Source organism: Hyaena hyaena, unplaced genomic scaffold (assembly GCF_003009895.1).
Source record: "Hyaena hyaena isolate Hyena2069 unplaced genomic scaffold, ASM300989v1 scaffold_2129, whole genome shotgun sequence".
Classification (NCBI taxonomy): domain Eukaryota; kingdom Metazoa; phylum Chordata; class Mammalia; order Carnivora; family Hyaenidae; genus Hyaena; species Hyaena hyaena.
The window spans coordinates 23,143-42,305 of record NW_024082748.1 but is presented as its reverse complement, the minus strand read 5'-3'; the positions used below and the strand labels follow the sequence as shown (position 1 = coordinate 42,305).

The 19,163-nt window shown below is 35.8% G+C and overlaps 1 protein-coding gene across 1 annotated transcript in view; it reads right to left on the bottom strand.

Moving 5' to 3' along the window:
* LOC120227243 (complement factor H-like) overlaps positions 1 to 19,163 on the bottom strand; it is a gene marked incomplete at its 3' end in the record, with an annotated part of 70,598 nt that overhangs the window by 44,214 nt on the left and 7,221 nt on the right. The window contains exons 3-5 of the mRNA XM_039225387.1: positions 15,504 to 15,729; positions 1,232 to 1,417; positions 561 to 666 (exon numbers count right to left, since the gene is read on the bottom strand). Of these exons, the coding sequence (XP_039081318.1) occupies positions 561 to 666; positions 1,232 to 1,417; positions 15,504 to 15,561 (350 nt within the window). The remainder of the gene's footprint in view (positions 1 to 560; positions 667 to 1,231; positions 1,418 to 15,503; positions 15,730 to 19,163) is intronic.

Sequence of the window (19,163 nt, the reverse complement as noted above, 5' to 3'; positions counted from 1 at the left end):
CCTGACATATTAAACTCCCATATACTCTGCACATAATAGAATATAGTCAGGATTTGTTGGAATAAACTCTTATTTATATGTATACTATTTTCTAACCCTCCTAGAACTACAGTCTTCAAGAGTAATTATAATTCATTTAAAATTTTCAATGTTGAGGAGATAATATAGTATCCAAATATAATCATTTATATTATAGATTAATTTTTCAGGCTACTTGTATAGTACTTATAAAAATGCTCATAGAGAAATAAAGTGACTGGGGTGTCTTTATTGCTTAGTCGGTTAAGTGTCCTACTTCAGCTCAGGATATGATGTCACAGTTCATGGGTTTGAGCCCCTCATCAGGCTCTGTGCTGACAACTCAGAGTCTGGAGCTTGCTTTGGATTGTGTCTCCCTCTCTCCCTCTACCCCTCGGCTGCTCCTGCTCTGTCTCTCAAAAAAGCAAATAAAATGTTACAAATTTAAAAAAAAGAAAGTGACCTTAAAAATACTAATCAGTACAATCCCTATTTACAATCTAAATTATAACCGTCTCAATATTTTTATATTGACTACATACCCCTCATTACATTTGTAAACAACCTTTGCTCCATATTCAAATTCACTTCCTCTTGCAAGATGAAAAGTACCAAAAGGAGTATCTCCAGGATGTCCACAGGGCTTTTCTAAAATGATCAAGACAATATAATATTATTATGAAACACATTTGATATAGGAGTTCAAGGAAAATGGCATTTGATATTATATCCAAAGACATAATTGAAGATGCGGAAAAGTGAAAAATAACAAAGCTATTAGTTTATTATCAAACTTATCTATATGATTTTTTTTTATTTTAGAAGAGTACAACTCCTTACTAAGAACAATGATGGTATATTATTATGTGTTTATTTATTTATTTTTATTATTTTTAATTTTTATTTATTTTTCAGAGAAAGAGAGACAGAGCGCAAGTAGGGGAGGGGCAGAGAGAGAAGGAGACACAGGATTTGAAGCAGGCTCCAGGCTCTGTCTGAGCTGTCAGCACAGAGCCGGATGTGGGCTCAAACTCATGAACCATGAGATCAAGACCTGAGCCGAAGTTGGATGCTTAACCTACTTAGCCACGCAGGCACGCCTATTATTTTGTATTTAAATGACAACTGTGATATAATTCAGTTAATATTGCTACAATATCAAACATTTAGTATTTTCACAACTAAAGGTTTCACCAATGTATGATTTACTTACTCTGACATATCCTCAACGGATTAAGAGCCACCCATTCTCCATTCTTGCATTCCATTACGATAGCTCCAAGAGTTCTATATCCAGGCCGGCATTTATATGTAGCTTGAGTTCCCTCTGGATATTTTTGTTCAGACCAGACACCTGACAAAATTTCATTTTGTTTTCCTGGAGGTGGTCCTTCACAATCTGAAAACAATAAAAACAAAGTAATTGCTTAAAGTATTTATTTAAATTTCCAATATATTTAGGTTACTTTTGCTTTAAGAAATAGCTATGCTTCGAGTAGTCAAGATGGCGGATAAGTAGAAAGATCATTATTTCCCTCGTCCCTCAAACACAGAAGTATTGAGGTCAGAACACTTGTAACACCCAGGAAATCAATCTGCAGAGGGGCAGAAGGATCTCCATAGGTGGGAAGAGACAGTTTGGCAGGACAGAGGCGGGTGTTTGCGAATGAGGAGAGAAAAAATGAGCAGTGTAGGCAAGGAAGGGAGGGGACCCCTTCTGTGGAGAGACAAAAGGAAGTGAAAAAAGGTTGTAGAAGTGTGGGATTGTATTTGGACAAGAGAAAATCCTCTCTGGACCATCGACAGGGAAACAAAAAATACAGAGAGCTCAATTCTACTTTGCAAACAAGTTTACTAGTGAAGATCAGAGTTTTTAGGGTTTCTTGACTCTCTTTGGACTGGAGTTGGCTGTGTGCAGGTGTCTGGTGGGGAGGGGGGCCAGTCCTAGGGTGCAGTAGTGTTCTCAAGGGTACATTGGGAGAGAGTTTCCCTTAAGAACTGTGGGAAGAGGGTATATTGCCCCCCAAGGACAAAGACCCTGCAGGTGCCAGCCTGAGGTCCTTTGCTGGCAGGGCAGAGTGGCATTATTCCAGAACCAGGTTCGTGCAGAAGGCAATCCTAGGAGGTGGAGGAGACTGTGGAGCAGGATGAGTCGAATGCCCGTGCTACTCTGAGAGAGCTGCCTGAACTGCATGGTTTGAGACAACCTCTGTGGGGAGGAGAGATTGGCATGTTGCCATTTTTCTCACCAATACCAACATGTTGGGGCTTCATGGAACAGGACATTGGCCCCCAGTGAAGGCAGCCCGCTTACATGAACCCCAGCCCCTCCGTGCCTGACAACTGCATATCTACTGGAGCAGGACTGACAATGAGTGAAGCAGAGGGGCCAGCCAGGCACCAATAGACAATTGTCCTGCAGGTTTGTATGTAAGGATGGAAGAATCATAAGAATGAATCAGTGATATAGAAGATAAACTTATGGAAAATAATGAAGCTTAAGATAAGAGGGAAAGAAAAATATTAGTTCACAAATGTAGACTTAGGGAACTCAGTGACTCCATAAATCAGAATATCATTCAAATCATAGGAGTCCAAGAAGAGAAGGAAAAAGGGGCAGAAGGTTCATTTGAGGAAACTGTAGCTGAAACATCCCTAAACTGGGGAAGGAAACAGACATCCAAATCCAAGAGGCACAGAGAATTCCCATCAAAATGAACACACACAGGGCAACATAACTACAAACATATTGTAGTTAAATTTGCAAAATACAGAGATAGAGAAAATATCCTAAAAGCAGCAAGACAAAGAAGTCACTAACTTAAAAAAGAAGACAAAAAAGGCTAGCAGCAGATCTCTCCAGAGACGTGGCAGAAGGGAGTGACATGATATATTCAATGTGCTGAATGGGAATAATAAGCAGCCAAGGAGACTATCCAGCAAGGCTATCATTCAGAATAGGAGAAATAAAAAGTTTCCAAGACAAACAAAAACTGAAGGAATTTGTGACCAATAAACCAGCCCTGCAATAAATATTAAAGGGGACTCTTTGAGTGGAAAACAAAGACCAAAAGCAACAAACTCTAGAAAAGAACAAAGAAAATCTCTAGAAACAATAATAAAAAATAAATACATGGCATTAATTTCATATCTTTCAATAATCACTCTGAATGTCAATGGAATAAATGCTCCAATCAAAAGGTATAGGGTATCAAAATGGATTAAAAAAGACCCATCTATATGGGAGCCTCATTTTGCAGATTAAAAGTGAGGGGATGGAGAACCATTTATCATGCTAATCGATGTCAAAAGAAGCTGGAGTAGCCATACTTATATCAGACAAACTAGATTTTAAATCAAAGACTGTAACAAGAGATGACAGGCCCTCTATCATAATAAAAGGGTCTACTCATCAAGATCTAACAACTATATATATTTATGCCCCCAACTTGAATGCACCCAAATATATAAAAGAGTAACAAACATAAAGGAACCCATTGATAGTAATACAATAAAGTAGACTTTTACACCCACTTACACCAATGGACAGATATAAAACTATCAAGGAAACAATGGCTTTGAATTACCCACTGGACCAGATAAACTTAAACAATATATTCAGAGTATTTCAACCTAAAACACCAGAATACACATTCTTTTTGGGTGCACATGGAACATTCTCCAGAGTAGATCACATAGTAGGTTACAAATCAGGTCTCCACAAGTACAAAAAGACAGATCATACCATGCATATTATCAGGCCATGACCCTATGAAACTTGAAGTCAACCACAAGAAAAATTTTGGAAAGACAACAAATACATGGAGGTTAAAGAACTTTCTACCAAAGAATGAATGGGTCAAACAGGAGATTACTCAAGTAATAAAAAAAAAAAAAAAAAATACATGGAAAGAAATAATAATGAAAACAAGATGGTCCAAAATCTTTGGAATGTACCAAAGCTGTTGTAAAGGGGAAGTATATAGCAATACAGGTTTACTTCAAGAAGCAAGAAAAATCTCAAATATACAACCTAACTTTATACCTAAAGGAGCTAGAAAAAGAACAACAAATGAAACCTAAAGCCAGCAGAAGAAGGGAAATAATAAAGATTAGAGTAGAAACAAATTTAAAAAAATCAGATCAGATTAATGCAACCAGGAGCTGGTTCTTGGAATTAATACAATTGATAAACCCCTAGCCAGACTTACCAAAAAAAAAAAGAGAAAGGATCCAAATAAATAAAATCACAAAATGGAGAAGAGAGATCACAATCAACACCACAGAACTGCAAACAAGTATAAGAAAATATTATGAAAAATTATATGCCAACAAATTGGGCAATCTGGAAGAAATGGATAAATTTCTAGAAACATATAAACTACCAAAAGTGAAACAGGAAGAAATAGAAAGCTTGAACAGACCAACAATGAGCAAATAAATGGAATCAGTAATAAGAAATCTCCCAACAAACAAAAGTTCAGGACCAGATGGCTTCCCAAGGGAATTCTTACCCAACATGTAAAGAACAGTTAACACCTATTCTTCCCAAATCATTTCAAAAAATAGAAATGGAAAGAAAACTTCCAAACTCATTCTACAAGGTCAGCATTACCTAGATTACAAAACCAGCAAAGATCTCACTAAAAAGGAGAATACAGGCCAATATCCTTGATGAACACGGATGTAAAAATTCTCGACAAATACTAGCAAGCCAAATCTAACAGTTCATTAAAAGAATCATTCACCACAGTCAAGTGGGATTTATTCCTGGGCTGCAAAGATGGTTCAATATCCTCAAATCAATCACCAAGATACACCATATTAATAAAAGAAAGAATAAGAATCTTATGATCCTCTCAATAAATACAGAAAAAGCATTTGATAGTATCAACATGACAGTATCAATTCTTGATTTAAAAAAAGAACCCTTTGGGTCCCAGGGTGGCTCAGTTTGTAAGTGTCCAACTCTTGATTTTAGCTCAGGTCATGATCTCTGGGTTGGGAGATCAAGTCCCATGTCAGGCTCCTCACTGGACATGGAGTCTGCTCAAGATTCTCTCTCTCTTCAGGGGCGCCTGGGTGGCTTAGTTGGTTAAGCGTCCAACTTTCGATTAGGTCATGATATCGCGGTTCGTGGGTTCGAGCCCCACGTCGGGCTCTGTGCTGACAGCTAGCTCAGAGCCTGGAGCCTATTTCAGAGTCTGTGTCTCCCTCTCTCTCTAACCCTCCCCTGTTCACGCTGTCTCTCTCTCTCTCTCTCCTAGAAATAAATTAAAGAAAAAAAAAGTTAAAAAAAAAAAGATTCTCTCTCTCTTCTCTTTGTCCCTCCTCTGACTCCCACACACATGTGCTTTATCTATTTCTAAACAAACAAACAAACAAACAAACACTCAAAAGATCAGAGGTAGAGGTAACCTACCTCATTATCATAAAGGCCATATAAGAAAGACCCACAGCTAATATAATTCTCAATGAGGAAAAACTGAGAACTTTTCTTCTATGGTCAGGAACAAGATAAAAATGACTGCTCTCACTATTGTTACTTAACATAGTACTGGATGTCTAGTTTCAACAGTCAGTAAAAAAAAAAAAAAAAAGAAAAGAAAAGAAAAAGAAAGAAATAAAAGGCATCCAAGTCAACAAGGAAGAAGTCAAACTTTCATTATTCAGACAACATGATACTACATATAGAAAACCCAGGGGCACCTGGGTGGCTTAGTAGGTTAAGCGTCCGACTTTCGCTTAGGTCATGATCTCGCGGTTCGTGGGTTCGGGCCCCGCGTCGGGCTCTGTGCTGACTGCCAGCTCAGAGCCTGGAGCCTGTTTCAGTCTGTGACTCCCTCTCTCTCTGACCCTCCCCTGCTCACACTGTCTCTCTCTCTCTTAGAAATAAATAAAACATTAAAAAAAAAAAAAAAAAAAGAAAACCCAAAAATCTCCACTAAAAATTTCTGGAACTGATACACAATTCAGTAAGGTTTCAGGATACAAAATCCATGTAGAGAAACCTGTTGGATTTTTATACACCAATAGTGAGGCAGCAGAAAGAAAAGTAAAATAATTCATTCCATTTATATTTGTACCAAAAACAATAGAATATTTAGGAAAAGACCTAACCAAAGAGGTAAAAGATCCGTACTCTGAAAACTACAGAACACTGATGAAAGAAATTGAAGGCGACACAAAGAAATGGAAAAATATTCCATTCTCATGGACAGGAAGAACAAATATCATTAAAATATCTATATCACCCAAATCAATCTACATATGTACTGCAATCCCTATCAAAACACCACCAGCATTTTTCACCAAACTAGAACAATCCTAAAATTTGTATGGAACTGCAAAAGATTTCAAATAGTCAAAGTAATCTTTAAAGACAACAGCAAAGCTGGAGGTATCACAATTCCAGACTTCAAGCTATATTACTACAAACCTGTAGTAACCAAGACAGTATAGCGCTGGCACAAAAACAGACATTCAGATCAGTGGAACAGAGTAGAAAACTCAGAAATGGACCCACAACTATATATTCAACTAATCTTTGACAAAGCAGAAAAGAATATCCAATGGAAAATAGTCTCTTTTTTAATAGTGTTGGGAAAATGGGACAGCAACATGCAGAAGAATAAAACTGGACCACTTTCTTACAATGTACACAAAATACATTCAAAGTGGATGAAAGACCAAAATGTGAGATGAGAAACCATCAAATTCCTAGAGAAGAGCACAGACAGCAACCTCTTTAACTTAGGCCATAAGAACTTCTTACTAGATATGTCACCAGAGGCAAGGGAAACAAAAGCAAAAATGAACTATTGGGACTTCATCAAGATAAAAAGCTTCTGCACAGTGAGGAAAACAATCAACAAACTAAAAGGCAACCTTCAGAGTGGGAGAAGATATTTGCAAATGACATATCTGATAAAGGATTAGTATCCAAAACCTGTAAAGAATTTATCAAACTCAACCCCAAACAAATAATCCAGTTATGAAATGAACAGAAGACATGAATAGTTTTCAAAAGATGACATACACATGGCTAACAGATACATGAAAAGATGGTCAACATCACTCATCATTAAGGAAATATACATCAAAACCATGATGAGTTACCATCTCACTCGTCAGAATGGCTAAAATTAACAGCACAGAAACAACAGAGCATTGTCAAGGATGTAGAGAAAGGGGAATGTTCTTGCAATGTTGGTGTGGGGATGCAGCCACTCTGGAAAAGAAGATGGAGGATCCTCAAAAAGTTAAAAAAAAAAAAACAAAAAAAACAACTATCCTACAATCCAGCCATTGCACTAAGTACTTAACAAAAGGATATAAAAACACTGATTCTGAAGGGACATGTGCACATGATATTTATATCATGTGCCCTTGATATTTATAGAAGCAATATCAACAATAGCCTAATGTCCACTGATGGACGAATGGATAAAGAGATGTGATACACACACACACACACACACACACACACACACACACACACTGGACTATTACTCAGACATCAAAAGGTATGAAATATTGCCATCTGCAATGCATCGATAGAACTAGAATGTATTATGCTATGCAAAATAAGTCAGTCAGAAAAAGCAAATACCATATGATTTCACTCATATGGGAAATTTAAAAAATGATGATGATAGGAGAAAAAAGAGAGAGGCAAACCAAAAAACAGACTTTTAAGTATAGAGATCACCTGAAAGTTGCTGGAGAGGTAAGTGGGGGGATGGATTACAAGTGATGAATATTAAGAAGGGCATTTGTTGTGATGAGCACTGGGTATTATATGCAAATGATGAACCACTAAATTCTACTCCTGAAACTAATACTGCAGTATATTAATTAACTGGAATTTAAATAAAAACTTTAAAAAGATAGAATGATTACATTAGATCTCCAACACATTACTTTTAAAAATGGCAGATTTAAAGATACTTATCACCAGACATATTTATTAGTATTACTTTCATTGCATAACTCCTTTCTTGGTTTTATGACAATGGCTTAACATTCTATTCTAGAATTTCTTTTTAAAAGGGGCAAATAATCAAGAGGTTAATATGATCATGGAAAATATCTATGATGAAATGTTTCACATTTCACAGTATCTCCATATAAAACTATACTTTTGTATAGAAAATAATATTTATGTGAGCTTTCATATGCAGTAACTTTTCTTTGAAGTTTTAGCAAATTTTTAGCACATTTATGTTAGGGAACTTTTAATAAATGATTCTACATTACACTTTTTATTTTCAGAATTTAAGTAAACATAATGTTTTTTCCGCTAGATGGTGCCAATATACTATCATAAAACAACACAAACCATCTCTCTGGATTCCCCCACTCCCAAAGAGCCAGATTTTTTTTTTTTGTTTTTAAATTTAATGTTCATGATGAAGATTTTATGCTTAATTACAGGTTATATGTGTATTTTTCATTTTAGGTATTCAAATACACTTCATGGCATTTAGGTTATTGGAAAAATTAGTTAATTTTCAAACATAGATGCCAATATTACGAGTACAGAATTATTTTTTAGTAATATATTAACATTTTGATAGACACAGTTCCTAACCTATTAAGCTAATGCAAGGTAAGAGTAACAAAGTTTTTATCAACTAATTTATTCAATTTAAATTATTTTTTAAAACTAACATATCTGCCAAGACTAATCCATCTTCAAAACATTAATCAATTTACACATACACACATACACACACACACACACACACACACACACACACACACTCCACCAGCCCATTACCCAGCCTGAGGAAAATGCATTTTCTTTTGGTTATATTTTAAGAAAATACATTTATACCACTAGCTCTTGAATTCTCAAATTTGGTTAACTGCTTTTAACAACCAGGTGGAAAAGACAAGGATATACATCTTTCACAAAATCTTACTATCAGCTTCTCACAATTTTTACTATGTACATATGTTTACTAGAGTATAAGTATTCTCATATTGACTACCCTTTTTATTTCAAAGAACTCTTAAAATTCTGGGGCTTTTTCCATGAACTTTAAATGGCATCTTTTGACAGTAAGAAAACGGTATCACTGGCTCGTACTCCATTTCTCCATCTTTCCACTGCCATCTCCAAAATCTTAGCTGTGATTATGACCATTAGCCACCTTGACTGTGACACAGCCAGCTAACTAGACTGTAAGCCTCCATTCTCCACAGAGTTACATAGGGTTTTTTCCCAAAATTGGTTATGCTACTCTTGTTAATAAAATTCTTTGGAGAGCTTTCCTTTTATTTGTAAGACATTCCAAACTTAATCAAGAAAACCTTAATTAAATGTATACCAGACTGCTTTGGTAGACTAAGGTTGGTCTCTTTGTATAATTACTCTATTTTTCTAAAATTATTTTGGAGAAAAAAAATAGGAGATACTACTTTTTGCATAGCTTGATTCTAAGCTTTGTAGGCATTAGAATATATTACAAAGTAAAACTAAAACTCAAGGTATAAAGAGTAAATCAAATGGACCAAATGGAGATAGCAAAAATAGATATTTTATGTTAAATTTGTCTCCTACCTTCTCATTGGTATATATGCATATAGTTATATATGCATATACATGATATCCAATTAGCTTTTCAAAGTAAGACATATTCAGATTATTTTACAAATAAAATGAGAATAATTAAAGATATGTGACAAATAATATATACACCTCTATAAAGTATTAGTTGCAATGAAATTTTTTAAAAAATAAACTCTAGAAAAATCAGATAGAGATTACACTATTAAAGCATTGAAAAAATAAACTTACATTTAAACAATTTTCAAATATGATTATGCAACTTCCTCTTGAAATTATAACAGTGTAAAGACCATTAAGATAACTTCAGGATTATGAAAAACAAATGGGACAACAGGTCATAGCCATAAGAAATTGGGAAGAATACAAGTATCCATAATTAGGATTGGAACAAGTTACTATCAGGATACAGCTTGAATATATCACTGAAATCAAATTTCTTGAAATGTGTTGTATTTGGATTGCTACTACCTAATGCCAATTATTGTCAAGTCAAAATGGTACCTTCTTAAAATAAATGTTTGCATATACTTACAGACTGCTACAAACAAGAGTTTAGTTACAGGGTGACATTAAAATGAGGACCTTTAAAAACTGTAGCAGGAATAATTCTGCATCTGAATCATTAGCATGATAATCTTGAGAATAAGAATTTTTAAAAAAAGAAGAAAAACAGCACATACTATACCCAATTTCACCTGTAGTACTTGTGGAAATGCCACTGATGGCTTTAGAAATGCAGGGGATGATTTCAATCCGCCATTTTTACAGACCTACAATTAGTCTTTTGTAACACAATTGATGTTTCTTTTGTTTCTTTGTGTTTTGTGTTTCATTTGTGTTTCTTTTTGTTTTGTTTTGGGTTTTTTCTTGGTTTGTTTGTTTGTTTTTTGATGGAGCGGGAGAGGTAGAGGGAGAGAGAGAGAAAGAGAGAGAATCCCAAGCAGGGTCCATTCCCAGTGTGGAGCTCTATATGGGGCTCAATCTCATGACTGAGATCATGACCTGAGCCAAATCAAGAGTCTGATTCTTAACCAACTGAGCCACACAGGCACCCCCATGTTTCCTCTGCATTGAATGTCCTTCTCCATGTCATCCTAATTTGGTTGACTCCTATCCAACCTTCAAAGCCTACTCATGATGCCATCGTGACCCTGACATATTTGTCTCTCTTCATTCCACCTCTTACAAACCAATTCCCCAACCCTATCCCACTCCAGCCTCCCATGTGCACTTGGATTTCTTGCCTCCTCTAAATGATCCTGTAGTCTCTCTTTTGCTTACCTTCATCACAATGCTTCATATGATAAAATACAGTATGTTGATAAAATACAATAATCATTCCTTTTGTTTTCCCCACTAAATGGCCTTTTGGAAAATGCTAGTCCTAGTGCCCGGCACTTAGCAGTCACTTAAAAAATGATCATTAGATGAACAAAGAAATGAATGAGAGAATGAATGGATGAATACGAAGCTCTCTTGGAGCCTTTCCATTATCTCTGCAGATTGCAGGCAACCCATGGGAAGAGCACAGTGCATGGTAACCAATGTGAAAGGTAAGACATGAGAACCCATATACGGTGATCTCAAAGCTCTGTTTCATGAATCCAAGAAACTCTGCTATCTGTAATTCCACTGTACCTCTTGTCTATGTGTCTTAATTTTGAATTTATGCTATCATTTAGAAGTCAGGAATTATTTGAATTTTGTTAAAAAAAACTTTTGGGAGCCTCTGAAGAGATGATTCTATAATCACTTCCTTATCTATTACATTTTTGGTCAACATGGTTTGAGAAACTTGGTTCTCTTAGTTAAAATGTCCAAACACATAAAAATGCTCGGTCAAATCTTTTTACTTCTTTCCTTTTGTTCTTTTGTTGTGTGTGTGATTTTTTCTAAAGTGTGGCAATTTTCACCCAATTACATCTTCTCTTGTTTATGCGCCATATTCTGAAACTAGTTAAAGGTGTTAAGGTATGGGTAAAGTGCACATCAGTTAAATGAGCACAGGATAGACTGGATGGGAGAATTTCACATCCTGGGCAGGTAAGGGATGGTGTGTGGGGTGAGGGGAAGGCATAACTGGGAAAAAGGAAAAGTGCAAAGGTTGTAGAACAATCAGGATTGAGCAAAGTGGATCAATTTAGACTTTGGCAGAAGCCCTAACAGTCAAAGGTCAAAGATGAAGAACCTACTAATATGTGTGTCAATGGGGGACTTACATTCAGTTATGAACAATTTCAGCAATAATGAATAATTCACTTCAGTTTAACTTTATACATAGGCAAAGAGTAGCATATGCATTCTCCAGATACGACCACGTTGAAAAGAACAAGCCTTGCTTTGGCACACCTCTCTCTCTCATGACACTCCCAGGGCATTTGCTCTGACCCTTCTCATGGCGCTCACAGTCATGCTACACCCATCAGATCGACCGTCCCCAGGGACACCTCTCTTTCCAGAGGTCCTTAGTCCTGTTCTTCACCTGCATCATCCACTCCTACCTTTTCACACTAAAATTGCTACAGAGAAGCAATCAGAGTATTTATTCAGAGTATGTTTTTCCACATAAATTTCAGGTTTGTTGAATCTGATAATATCAATGTGTAAAACATTTTCTTTTTTCTTTTTCTTAAATAGAATTTATTTTTTTTTTGATGTTTATTTATTTTGAGAGACAGAGTACAAACAGTGGAGAAGCTGAGAGAGACAGAAAGAGAGAATCTCAATCAGGCTCCCAGCTGTCAGCGCAGAGCCAGCTGTCGAGCTCAATCCCACAAACTATGAGATCATGACCTGAGCCGAAATCAAGAGTTGGACGCCTACCCTACTGAGTCACCCGGGCACCCCTAAAACATTTTCATAGAAGAGAGGATATTGAACGCAGTTGGGCCATTGCACAACTTTAAGTCACACCATATAGTTAAACACCACACAACGATTTCTGAAAACATGGAATTTTCTTGACAGGAGAAGGAGAATTCTTATTTATCTATTGGAATTGAAACACAGAATTTAGAATTAAAAACCAACCTCAAGTTTTCTGGATTAGATACCTGTGTATTACATTCATATACATGTTTATAAAATAGTACTTTTAATTAATTTATAAGTAATTCTTAATGATTTATAATATCAATTATTTTTTTTCCATTTTAGGATTAACTCTAAAATTTGAAACCATCTTATACTTGAAACAATATATAAAAAATTGTTTTTCTCTGCATTCTGATAGAAGAGAATCTCTCTAGCCTTGTTCTATAATATATTTTAGGTCCTCAAAGGATATTTTTTTCCCTTTAAGCCTCCAGCATTAGATAACACCTACATCTCTCCAAATAAAATAGCCATTGTGTACTTGAACACATTTGAGTAGGTTTTAATTCATTCACATTTCTCAGCCAGGAATTTCTGGGCTGTGGCTAACTTCAAATATTATACATTTTTTAGACCCTAAGTCTAAAGGGTCTTCTTGAAAAGCTTGGTCGTAATATACTCCAGAAAGCAGAAACTATATGGTAAGATTGGGGGACTGTTATTTTAAACTTTGTCCTGTAAATATGACCAGATTCTTAGCAGCCTGTGGTGACTCGTCCAGCTGTGATGTTTTACAAGGAAGCAACTAATATTTCTAGACGCCTGGCAATGGGAATGCAGAGAGCCTGCTGCATTGAAAAGGTACTAATTGGTCTCCATGAAACCTGGGCCGATAAATTCTTCCTATGGGTTATCATTCCTCTTTAGTAGTGAGGAGTATTTTTGAGGAATGTCCACTCTGAACGGGGCAGAGACAATATATAAAATGCTAAAACATTAAGCCTGGTTGAGTAAAGCAGATTGTGCTGGTGTTCTAAACTCTCTTTTCCCAATTCCTCAATTTACCATTCAGTATTCAATTTAGTATTTCACAATATCTCAATGCACTATTCCATATTTATTTCTACATGGGAAACAAAGCCAGAGGCAACTGCTGAAGGATATATAGATATTTTTAATGGGCAAGGCTACCTTGCTGAGTGAAATTTCTGTTAGGTACGGTAAACGGATGGAACTGGCATTTCAAACCAGGTTTAGAACTTTTTGGCAAAGAAGGAATAAATAGCGGTTCAATATCTGCTGAAAATTCATGTAATTTTTCCCTACTCACTTGTACATCATATGTGCTTTTGTGAAAATCATGAAGCTAACTAACCTAAGCATTGCTTTAAATAGTAACGTTATACTTTCTCTATTAGGAATTCGCCAGATTTACAGTCAGTCTCACTATAGTATGCATAGGGTGCTAATGCCCCAATCACCAGCAGAAACTGATACCACATTTAAACACATTTTGATGAAATAGAAAATAATGGTGAAATGAATCAGCTGGAATCAATTATCTAAGTAAGGAGTTTATGTTGCTATTAATTTTTAATACATATATTGTTGCACCTTATTTTAAAATTTCAAATTCCACTTTATAATCACTTAAACAATTTAATCAAGCTTTACACCCATTCTCAAGTTTTAAACATGAGATAGAAAGAAAACAAATCTTCCTTACATGACAAGTGATGTAAAGCCTAGGCAGACAATACGGAAATTTTGAGACACTTAAAGTACTCCTGTTAAAGAAAAGACAAAAGCACTTACGTAAAGAAAAAGATGTTTGTTATGACAAACATTAACAGTGTTCTGGAACTCTTTGCCATTACCGTAACAATTTACTTTTGAATACTGACTGCAATATTTACTTGTACAGGGAAAAGACTTCACAGCTAGCTTATAAATATGGCTGTATATATTAAAGTTTCTAAGCTAATTATCAAGCAATAGCATATCAGAATGTGAAACTAAAAAAAAACACTGTCTTAGAAAAAAATTAAGCATATTTGAATAAACCTTTAAAAAATGACTGAAGAATATAATTAAAGAGAGAGATATGTGTCTTTATTGTCTAGATTGAAAAACCATCAACGACAGATATTTAGTGTTATTTGCTATATTTCTCAATGCTTAGACGCTGACAGTAAGCATTCAATCAAAACTTGCAGAGTCAGTGAAATGTTTTGGAGATTTATGAATGATAGGCAACCATTTGTTTTAAAAATGCCAATCAAAAAAAATCAAATATCATATAGTTTCCTATCATGAATTAGATACCAAATTCTGTCCAAAGAAACTTTTTAATCTACTGAGTAGTACTAGAGTTAAAAATATAATTATACGTCTAGAAATGGCCTTACTAATACCAAAAAAAAAAAAACCTTCTACCTTCATATTCACTATTCCTAAAGGCTGCTCTTCTAGAATATATCTCAGATACAACCACAGGAAAACATCCATTAGAATGAATTAGATATTAAAAACATTACATATTTAATTTTTTCAATTTATATATTTTCATTCTAATGGTACAAGTAATGCTTATTTGTCTATAAGACTTTTAAGGTTGTGGAATATTAGTTGGAAGTGATAAATGAATTTTTCTTTAGAAACAGTTAACATCTATATCTGAGGTAAATCCAATCATTACATGATTTGAAGGCTTCTATTGTCTAATTTCTGTTCTGGTTCTATATATGTTCATATGCTTCTTAATACTTTCACAGAAAGTATTTGGGTGAAAATTCTAAGCAAAAAAAGTAAATTATGTTTTATGATAATTACAAGGGAAGTGCTTACATTATAGTTTTCAAAACATTAAAAGATGTTTTGAATTTTTATATTAAATAAAATTATGATGAATAATCACATCATTTAAATAAGCTACTTATATTTTTTTGAACCTTAACAATGTCAAGAGCCACTCACATGCTAAGTTACAGAGCAGTAATTAAATCACATCTTCTAGACCAAATTCCTATTACCACTGTGAAAAGCATAATAGCAAATGTTTTGTAATACAGAAAAATCTTTTTTTCACTCTTACCTTCTGCAACACAAACAGTCCACCACATAAGCCAAACAATCTGTGCTAGAAATCTCATTTTCAAGATCCTTAGGGACACATTAATCAGTTGTCACTGCTCACACTATGCCAGCTTCTCTTCTGCTAAACGTTGTGATTAGAGCAGGAAAGCAGTTGCTCTAAAAGGAAGTTGAAACCCAGTTTGGAAATTAAAGGGATTACTAGAAGCTCCGCCCATCAGAAACTTCTGCGAAGTAAAAGAAGAAAAAGTCAGTCAAAAGCCCCAGCAGTGCAGAGTTGGAATCGGATTCTCACTGCGTTCCCGCTGAATGTTAATACCGTGACCTGCTTTGATTTGTTTCTATAAACCCAGGCATGCTCTCTCCTGCTACACGTTCAGGTTCTTGGAAGGTGCAAGACGGTAACCGGTGATATACTTTGGATTTCATTAACTCTCTGATTACGGAAACCCGTTCAGGTCTATTGTGTGTAAACCTCAAATGATAAAATAATAGAAGCTCCTTTAAAAATCATTTACAGGGGAGATTGGGTGGCTCAGTCAGTTAAGCTTCCAACTTTAGATCAGGTCATGATCTCTCAGCTCATTGGTGCAAGCCCAGAGTTAGGCTCTGTGCTGACAGCTCAGAGCCTGGAGTCTGCTTCAGTTAATCTCCCTCTTTCTCTGCCCATCCCCCACTTACACATGTCTGTCTGTCTGTCTCTCAATATGAATAAACATTAAAAAAATTTAAAAGAAATCATTTACAGAACTAGATGTTGGGCAATACTTTCACAATCAAGACCCAGACAACATGAGTGAACTTTGTCAAGAATGGCTGATATTTGGGGCCTGCCTTTCCCGCAATCCACGCACTCACTCTCTTAAGGACGTGACATATACGTGTGTGAAACAACAGGATCACCCTCATTGGACATAAATGAGTTTAACCGTTCAAAACGAAGTCACTGGAATGCTGAATTTTTAGAACTTCGTGTTTCAATATAAGCATAAAGAACACAAGCAAAGGGTTTGCTGAATCTCGAGAAGGCGCAGGGCCTACACACCAGCACCGAGCTCAGGAAAGCACAGCACGAGGTCTCAGGGAAGCCCCAGCTGTCCCTTCCTCAGTCGCTCTCGCCCTCCCCTCACCTCACACAGAGGGTGACTGCTGTCCGGATCTCTGAGAACATGGAGTCCGTTTGCCTGTTTTGTACTTTACATAAACTGAAAGATCGGATGCTGATTCCTTAGTCTTTACAGACTTTGGTTAAAAACTATGTTTGTCATTCAACCACACGGCTGGGTTTCATTGTGGAGTATTAATTCTTCTGGCTGTGTAAGGTCAACTCTTTGACTCTATCTCATTTTATTTGTGTGCCTGTCAGTGGGCATCTGAGTAGATCCTAGTTAGAAGCTAATAGAAAGAGGGCTACTATGTGCTGATTATGAGGTTTTGGTAAAGACACGTGGTCATTTCTGATGAGCACATGAGAGTGAAATGGTAGGACATTTGCACGAATATGTGTAGGTGTTAACAGGTAACATCAGAGTTTTCCTAAAGGATTCTGCTAATTGGTGTGCCATCCGCAGTGTATACATTGCTCCAAATCTTCAACACACTTGATGTTTCCAGTCTATGTAATTTTAGCCATTTTGGTGAAGACAAAGCAGTAATTCTTTGTGGTTTTAATATGCCTTTTCCTGATGACAAATGAAACTGAGAACTCTCATGTACCAATTGGTCATTTATATTTCCTCTTGGGTGAACTGTCTATTCAAGTCTTTTCTACCAAATTAGCTTTTTACTTACCTCTTTGTAGGAATTCTTTTTATACTCTATGTATATTCTTGGACACTTGTTTTATAAATATTATCTCATGCCATAGGTTGTCTTTTTGCTTAGTGTTACATGTTTTTAATAAGCAGAATTTCTTCATTTTAAGTTGAACAATTAGATGTTTGGTTTACATAAAATTATGCTTGAGTATAATTTTTTCAAATGTATTCTTGAAGCCTGCTTTGGAAGCTGGTAGTCTGCTTTGGGAGGTGGACACTTTTTCAGAGGGTCTGAACCACAAATTTAGGCTGAATTCACTGGCATGTTTAAGCAGAAAAGAATGCTGGGTCTCTAAGTCCCCTTGCATGTCTCTGGCTCAGGAGAGATAGTCCTTTTAAATGTATAGGATATAATTGTAATGGACAAAAAGAAAATGTTTGGAGCTTAAAAAGAAAAAAAAATTTCTTGGGGCACCCGTGGCTCAGTTGGTTAAGTATCCAACTCTTGATTTTGCCTCACGTCATGATGTTACACAGTTCCTGAGTTCAAGCCCCATGTCAGGCTCTGCACTGTCAGTGCAGGGCCTACTTGGGATTCTCTCTCTCCCTCTTTCTGCCCTTTCGCACCCTCCCCCCAACCCTATGTGCCTATGCATGTATACTCACTCAGTTCCTCAAAATAAATTAAACTTAAAAAAAAAAGAAATTTTCTTAATTTTAACATTGAATTACATTTTCGATTTTTTCTATTTGGATTAGTGCATTTCGTGTCCTATTTAAGAATTCCTTGCCTACTCCTAGGATACAATGATGCTTTCCTCTAAAAGCATTGTGTTCTCTTTCCCATTTAACTGCGTTTGGCTTCTGTGTATGTTATACTAAAGAGCAACAGATACATTTTTGAATAATAGCTATCCAACTGTTCTGGCACTCTTTACTGAAAATATCATCTCTTTTCTACTACACTGCTTCATTCTGACTTTTGTCATATATCAGGCAACAGGAAAGGTGTGAGTCCATTTCCTAAAGTCCTCACTAAGTTCAGTGAGTTCACCAAGCTCTTCACACTGCAAAAGCTAGGCGTCCTGCTTTAATTTTTAAAAAGAATTTCTTCTGAAGTGTCAATTTCTGGTAACTTGGGGCTTTTCTAGTTATCTTTTAAAATGAATTCTTTTTTAATTTTGTTTGGTCTGGAGATGTACTCTCAATAATTCCATTCTTTTAAAATTTCACAAGATTAATATCTAAAATATATAAAGAACTCAACACCCAAGTGACACAAAATCCAGTTAAGAAATGAGCAGAAGACATGAATAGACCTTCTTCCAGAGAACGCATCCAGATGGCTATTGGACACATGATAAGATGCTCAACATCTCTCACCATCAGGGAAATACAAATCAAAACTACAATAACATCACCTCACACCTGTCATAATGGCTAAAATTAACAACATAGAAAACAGCAGGTATTGGTGAAGATGTGGAGAAAGGGAAACCCTCCGACACTTTTGATAGGAATGCAAACTGGTGCAGCCACTCTGGGAAACAGTAGAGAAGTTTCTCAAAAAGTTAAAAATAGAATGACCCTACCATCTAGCAACTGCACTACTAGGTATTTACCCAAAGGATACAAAAATAGTAATTCAAAGGAATACATGCACCCCAATGTTTATAGTATCAACAATAGCCAAATTAGAGAAACAGCCCAAATGTCCACTGACTGATAAATGGATAAAGAGGAGATGATATATATATGTTATACATATATACATGTATATACACACATATCATGGATTACATACATGTATATATGGTCGACATATACATGTAATGGAATACATATACATGTATGATATACATATACATTTTCACACACACACATACACATACACGCAAACACAT